This window comes from Tenrec ecaudatus, chromosome 13 (assembly GCF_050624435.1).
Source record: "Tenrec ecaudatus isolate mTenEca1 chromosome 13, mTenEca1.hap1, whole genome shotgun sequence".
In the NCBI taxonomy this organism is placed as follows: domain Eukaryota; kingdom Metazoa; phylum Chordata; class Mammalia; order Afrosoricida; family Tenrecidae; genus Tenrec; species Tenrec ecaudatus.
Genome location: NC_134542.1, coordinates 137,518,743 through 137,526,692, shown reverse-complemented (window position 1 = coordinate 137,526,692; position 7,950 = coordinate 137,518,743). Strand labels below are relative to the sequence as shown.

At 44.7% G+C, this 7,950-nt stretch overlaps 1 protein-coding gene across 1 annotated transcript in view; it reads left to right on the top strand.

The window, feature by feature from the left end:
* The first annotated feature begins 810 nt into the window (after positions 1-810).
* NCKAP5 (NCK associated protein 5) overlaps positions 811-7,950 on the top strand; it is a 965,306-nt gene continuing 958,166 nt past the window's right edge. Inside the window, exon 1 of the mRNA XM_075529168.1 lies at positions 811-879. Coding sequence (XP_075385283.1) covers positions 811-879 — 69 coding nt within the window. The remainder of the gene's footprint in view (positions 880-7,950) is intronic.

Here is a 7,950-nt window from a genome sequence, read left to right as displayed (position 1 = left end):
AAGAGCCTCAGGCTGATACAACTGGCTGACGTGCTTGAGCCCACTGGGAGTGCCTGGGAAGAAAGGCTTGGAGATCTACTTCTGGAAAAATCAGACATTGAAAATCCAGTGGGGGCAGAAGTCTGCACTGACAGACACGCAGTTGCTATGAGTCAGGGTCAATTCAATGGCAGCTGAATATAGTAAAACTCAGTCGACTTCTAATAAACATTCATTGACACCTATTCCATTCTGAAACCATCTGTCCTGAAGGGAGTGTGCCATAAGGTTCTTCACATGTTTTTAAATTAAATATCGACAGTAGCATGTTTCAGCCTCCCTTCTCAGGCCTTGGACTATCTAGCCCTTGGTGCTGGAGCGCAGTTTGTCATGTTGGCCTGGTGGGATTTGCAGACGGCATCTCTGTGCGGAGGAACAGAATGAATCTCACTGATAGAGAGAGGACCGGTGGGGAGCAAGCAGGGCATCTGAAAGGGACTGTTTGCTTTTTGCCACAGTGTGCAGATTTTGACCTGCAAACCCATTCCCCGACTCCACTAGCACAACCTCTAAAAACACAGGAGCCTCCACAAAGACCCCTCGCACACTCGCAACCCAGGGGTGCTTTCTGAGTGAGGGAGCCCAGTTCTGTCCTGATTATTTGGGTCTGGGTACTTTTGGCTTCACCACTTGTTCCTGGTTAGAAAGGTAACAACAAAGGTCTAGCCGCTGTTAACTTGGAGAGTAAAACCCATGTTCACTTTCTGCAGAGGCCCTGGAAACAGACGGGGGTCTCCTATGAATCACAAAGGCAAAGAAATCACTTCACCCATGGAGGGAAAGAGACAACTCGAGAGAAGAGACTTTGGAAAAAGGCTGTCTCTAGACAGCAGTCTTGTGGTGAGTACTAAATATTCATTTAGCACTCTATGTTTGGGCTTAAAATGCATTATCCAGTGTTATTTCACGAACCCTGTGATTTTGAAACTTCTGTTCCAGTTACCCCATTAGCAGGATCCTCTGGGATTTTGTTTTGTTTGTATTGTACAAACTCAAAAGCCAGCAAATTACTGGAATGTTTTTATAGAGTCTTAATAGGCAAATGTCATGATCTGTCAGCGTTATATATAATTACATTCATTCCAGCTGAAGTAGGCTTGGGCTTATACAAAAGCACTACTGTACACCTGGTGACAGGTGCCAAACCTATATGTAATTGTTCTCCCGCCCTTCATCTGAAACGTGGGTCAGACCAAACCGGAATGCAACACACCTTTGAACCGTGAAGAAAGGTCTCTGAGATCATTCTGCGTATGTAACTTCATTCACTTACCCATAAACACTCCTTCTACAAGTTTTATTGCTGATGAATGACATGCTGAAAAACCTGGCTGGTTTGCTTTGCGGGGGTGTGAGTCTGGTTTGTTCAAAGAATTAGACTTAGTCATTTGTCTCTAAAGGGTAGCGACTCCTTCATGGTCTCAGGATGGAGAGATGTGGGATGACTTCTTTTCTCTTCTCACACCTGTGAACAGAACAAGCCAGCCAACCCAGCAACCCCTTCCATCCCTGTTCACCTCCTGAACTAGACATTGAGCTTGGGTACTTCTTGGACATGTTGTATAAGAAGGCTTCTTAGTCACTTGCATTCTCCCCGATCCCGAGTCAGGGGCTTAGTAAGTCGACGATAAAACATGAAGTGATTTCTCAGTTGAACCCGCCGGCTGTTGATGGTGCCCTGTCAATGTGCAGATGAGCTCTTCACGCCCTTGATGCTGATGCGTCATCTCACAGACTGTCAACGGACACGCTGGCAGGAACTGAGAAAAGCGATGCATGGAGCTCTTGTGTCAAGTTCTTCTCGATCTGTCACCGGCAGCTTCTGTAACAGCGGTGACACTGTGGGCTGTGCTTTGTGCAGAACACTTTCCAAAGTGCAACATTGTAGCTGCGCCTTTAAAGTTATTTTTTCCCTGCTCTCATTTTTATTATGTTGAAATACGATGGTAAGACAAAAAGTGTTGCTTCCGGGGCTCCAGTTCATACGTACATGGGCTTATTCCAACGAAAACATGTTTAAACAGGCTTCTGTGGTTCTTGGATGGCTACAGACAAGTTCTCTCTATCATGCCCCGTCTTAGGTGTACTCCTAAGCACACCTTCAAAAAACATCTCCAACAAAACAGTAGATTCCCAGAAGACATTCTGGGCCAGGTCAATACAGAGGAGTCAGCTGACAAGGTTAAGACAATTGTTTTGTCCAAAAATGCTAATCTTGGTAGATTTTTCTCAAAGACCACACAATGATCATTGGGAGTGTATTGAGAAAGAATTTAAAGAAAATGGAGAACTATATTAGTGAGAGAAAGGCCAGTACGATTTCACCAAGGAATTCTTTTCTTCCTAACCATGTACCTCCTCATCCTTCAAGGGTGCCAGGTTTGTGCTTGGAAAATTCCCCTGGGAAATCCAGGCTATCCCTCCTATAGTGTTTATCTTGCTTCTTCAAATTGTTTTTAGATTCCCAAACTCAAGGGACACTTTAAAGAAATACAGTTTTAGTTTCTGAAAATTTGTCCAAACTGCTGTTGTGACGTAAATTGAAGCATGAAGAATTCTTTACGTAAGGATTAGAGAAATGGAAATCCCACTTTCAGAAGGTAGAGGATATGTGGAGAAACAATAGCTCCACGTTTTGATATTTTTGTTTAATAAAGGCTTCTATGGCTTTCAATAATGTTTTTAATTTACATACCCTTCAATATGTAGTTAAAAAAAACATTCCAACTATTTTCTGTACACAATTAAGTGACATTGACCACATTCCCCTTGTTATGCAACCACGGCACCCACAACAAAAATGCTGTCTTGTTTAAGATTCCTGTGCCCATGTTTCCTTCCTTGTGTCCCAGGTCACCACTAATGAACTATGGACATCTCTATGAATTTGCCTGTTCTGGAGACTTCAAATACGTGAGGTCATGTAATGTGTGCCCCATTCTGATTTATTGCAACTCAGCAAAATGTTTTTGAAGTTTATCCATATGATACCATGTATCGGACCATAGGTCCCTTTATGCTAGAATAATATCCCATCATATGGATATACCACATTGGTTGATGGACATTTAAGCTGTGTCCACCCTTTGGCTCTTGTGAGACTTGCTGCAGTAAGCAATGGTGTCCACACATCTTTGTTCCAAGTTCCTCTCCCAACTCATTGTGAGTTTGTCTTGCTTCCTGCCTCACATTCTCCAGTGTAATGTGGTGAAAATGATGTCTGTGTGCGTGTGTAAACTTGGGATAAGAAGATAAGTTTTCAGTACTTCATTGCAATCTTTTCTGTGTTGAAACAGAAGAGAAATACTTCATCATACTGTACCAACATGCCACTAGAGCCTGTCTGCCTCTGCAGGGGATCGACATGTCCATATGGTGGGTTGAGAATAGCTCAAGAACATCCACTTGACTCAAGAGTATCATCCATTCTGGTTGGTCCCCAGAGCCCTAAATTCTGCCGTGGGTCCTAGCGAATATGCAAATGTCCCCTAAAGGCAAACCTACTAAGCCATTGTCTCTTAATAATTCATGGCAGCACACATTAATACAAGTTTTAGCATCAATCCCAAATGTCAGCCACATGAGCAGAATGTTGTTGAGGAAAGGGATAAATTCAGGAGTCCTGTGCAGAGAGTGCTGGGAAGGCTGACAGGGGCAGGGTACGGCAGAGGAGGGAACGGAATTGCTGGGCTGGAAGCGAGGGCTTGGAAATTGTAGAAGAGACAGTTGAAACAAAATCTTTGCCCACATTTAAATTTCGAATAGTCATCTTTCAATATGGAGATAAATCAAATACGGCCATATCTCTAGGGTTAACTGAAAGCCCACTGCAAGCCTGCGTGTTCATGAGTATATGAATCTACCCTGTGAGTTGCGGGGCCGACAGGTCTCTTCCTGATTTCTCAGGAGAACACTGTGACAATGGGAACCTGCTGCGTGGTGCCGGGTACCTGTAATGCTTCGGAGATCTTTAGTGAAATGTCGTCCTTCCTCCCTAGATACACAAGAAGCATTTCATCTACATGGAAAACGTAGGACAAGAATATCCTCCCTTATGCTGGGCATCCAGGCATGCCGGGGTGTGGAATTGCCATTCCCGATGACTGGGTGCTGTGGAGGAGACTGACGCATGGCAGCCGAGTGTGTGTCACTAAAGAGCTAGGCTTCATACAATTTTCTTTTTTTTTTTTTTATACAATTTTCAATGGGGGATTTTTGGGGAACTAGCTTACCTGGCCTTTCTTCCAAAGTACCTCTGTGTGGACGTGAACCGACAGTCTCTAGTTAGCCGCTAAGTGCATTAAACATTGGTTATCTTGCTGTTTACTCACTGCCATCTAGTCGACGCTGACTCACAGCGACCTGTGACTTTCCAGGACTGAAACTCCTGACTGGAGCAGAAAGCCCAGTGTTTCTTCCATGGAGCTGCTGGTGGTTTCCAACTGCCAGCCATGCGGATCAGCGCCCAACATGGAAGCGCTGCCCCGCCAGGACTCCATCCCACAAGTCCCGAAAGCCATTCAGCAGCGCATATCCTCCCTCTTAAACTGCGTGACTACCATGCTGCCCTTGGGCGTAGTTTTCTGGTTGATCCTCCAGACAAGATTGCCGTGAGGCAACGACAGCGAGCGTATCCATGACGTTTTCTAGCAGAAATCCGGCGCAGACGGTGTTCGAGGCTCGCGCCGCTGGCCAGGAACGCAGCACTGCAATCCCATCAGCTGCCCCACAGGAGAGAGAGGTGCCAGGCTGCTTGAAGGGCGAAAACACCACAGGGCCGTCCGACTCTCCTGTAGGGTTGCGATGGATCTGGGCTGGTTTTGTTATTATTATTATTATTATTTTGGTTGTGAGATCCCCTGAAAACCAACGTGAAGAGCTCTGTTGTGACTGCCCGGAAAGGAAGTAGCTCATGACATTAAAACGAACAGGTCTACAAAGAATGTGGCCCCAAGACATAGCATTCCCATTTGATGCCATGCCCAAACCATGCAAGAACCAAGGCGTGAATTACAGAGGAAGGATGTCTAGGCAAGAGTTGTTCTGAAATCTATATTTTAAAATTCCAGGTGCCTGATTTCCTATTCTTCATTCCCCAGGCCATGTCTATGGTGCTTTGCTTAGTTTTGTAATCTGAGAATGTCCACGTAAAAATGAACTCTGCAGCCCTGTCACGTTGGAACAGGCAGATGGACTGCTCGACGTCGGACCACAGCTAGGATCCTGTGCGAAAGCCACTCCTGGGCTCCTGCCAGTCGATGCAGTGCTTCCTCTTTTAGTCCATAACATCCCAGAAAGGAAAACTAAGTGGAGGAAAGAGAAACAGATGGAATGTTTACGTCTTGAATTCCAATGCAGTCATCATCATGGCCCATATTTTTGATGGCTAGGGGGCCCCGAGGTAATTTCCATGTTCAGGCTTTGCCGAAGAAATTTCTTGTAATATACTGCAAGAATAAGGTACTGCTAACTTCATTACACTTTTGATTTCACATTATCAAATCATGGCATGTTAAGTAGAAATTATAGCTCTCTTGCAACTGCTTTCAATTTTTAGGCTACAGAACCCACGGAGTAAAGAAGCTTGCAGTTTAAACGTTGAAGGGGAAAAAGGGGTCCAAATTGGGATTTTGAGTCTGTGGTTCTCAGTCACAGCTTTGCTTTCATAATAGGCAATGAGGAAGGCTTCTAGGGTGTGCGTGTGCATGTGTGTGTGTACGTGTGTGTACACATAGGTACTGCTTGAAGTATTCTTTGATGTTGACCATTTGTTACTTTAGAAATCACCCTTTTGAAGAAGAAGGTGACAGATGAAGTGAAGCTGAAAGGAACAACAGGTCTCACTGTGGGGGCACAGGGCTGGGGAGGAGGGCAGGTGACTGCAAGCCTGCCGCCATCGGTGGCACTGTGGGAGGAGCTGGGTGCTCCCAGCAAGTAGCAGCTTCTCTCTGACGGTATGAAAAGCACCCCAGAAATCAAGGCCTTGCCTGACTCAAAGCCATCCGGCCATCCCCAGGTTGCTTTCTGATCCGAAAAAGGCGGCACGTCACACTGTGCTTTTACCGGCCAGAATTCCTCCCCATCTGCCTGTCTACTGGATGCATGCTTTCAGCTGTGACAGCAGTCAGCTGGTGGAAAGGCTGCAGAGTAAACGCTCTGGTTTACCAGTTCATATTTCAATACCAGACACTGTATTTTAATTTGGAAATGAAAGCTTTTGCTTTTTAGTACAGATGGGAGTAACTTTTTCTCTTATGACTAATTTTTTTTGGGGGGGGGGGCTGTGTGGTAGCCTCATTCTTTTCCCTTTGCACCCCATGAAAAGAAGACGAAACCTTGGTGAAACTAGGCCCTCACCTTTGACACAGTGCCATTAGCCAAGACTGGTGTGGGCAGGACAGGTCCTATGCTGGACATTTACTTCATTCTACAGCCTATTGGTGGTCTGTACCCAAATCATCATAGTCATTAGATGCTCGACCAGGGTGCCTTAGCTAAGTCCATCCATAGCATCACTGAAAACCTACTTTAGACCGAAAGCATTTCAGTAGCTATAGGGATGTGCTGAACTGCTGTCATTTTCACTTCCGGATCCTTTGGTCACCCTTCCTACCCAACTGTTTGCCTCTGAACGCTGGACTGTCTCCACCTTGTTATAAGCCTCCTCTGTCTTCTGGTATCTGGTTTGCTTTGGCCAGTGAGAGGAGCAAGCAGGAGCTCACAGAGCAGAACACAAAGTCTGAAGTGTTTATTTTCCTGCTCCCTCCCTGACTGGTGTTAGACTTTAACCATGGAGATCCTCTGCCCAAAGTGATAGCTTTCGTTGGGTAGCGGTCTCCTAAACTCTCGATAGTTCTGGACTAGAATGTGAAGAACTATATAAGAACCATATAGTTCTAGGGAACAATATGAAGCTACAGGTATGCACACAGCTCCTTCTCTCTGCCTGGGCCCAGCAGGGCTCTTGGTTATAATGGGTTCCGGATGCTGCCAGCCCATCCTTTCTTGGTTTGCCCTAGCTGGGCCCAGACTCAGTACATAATCCCTCCATCCAATGCTCCTCAGTTAAATTGTTTCAGTGTGTTCATCTCTCTCCTGCAGTGTGACCCTGACTGATACAAAGAGTTACTGATACAACGAATCACACCACCCCGGAGTGTTTGCAATTTAAGGAAGCTGACCTAATAAGCAGGAAACAATAACATACCAAGGAAGAGATAAGCTATGTGGCCCTGACCAGAATAGGAATTGAGATTATTGTCGGGGGAAATGAGGGGGCACCATGGAAAAGCTATGGTTAAACTTGTGTGCTTTAAATCAGTTGGGAGAATTTTGCAGACTTGGATAGTAGAGAGATAACCCAAAAGTGCCCTACCCCTTCCAGTTACTAATAATTTCTCAGATTATTTTTTCTAAGGAAAAATTCTTATATTTCATTTAAATCTGTTGATGCAACTTCAGCTACTTTCTCCCATTTAATAACTACAAGTAATTTTAAAGCTGGGATTTGGGAAAAGCCATATAGTGTGTGTGTGTGTGTGTGTATGTATATATATTGTATATATATTAATAGTGTATATATAGTCTGTGTATATATATGCATTTGAAGATCCGTCTCTTACAATTACTTAATTCTGTGTATTAGAATAAAGAACCTATAGATGATACACAAATAAATGGGCATCGCTAGCTAGGCTGTAATAAACTGTCATTTACAAGGACAGGCAGAAGTCCACAGTCTAAAGGATGTTTGCACACCTAAGTGAACTGGCGAATCTAAAAAGCCAGAATCTAAAACTCAGATTCCGGGGCTGGGATTTTCCACAGTTGTGCCTCGTGTTTACTCTCAGAGTATGGAATTTACAAAGGAGTGGGGGGTGATTATTAATTCAAGAAGTACGAAATTGGACA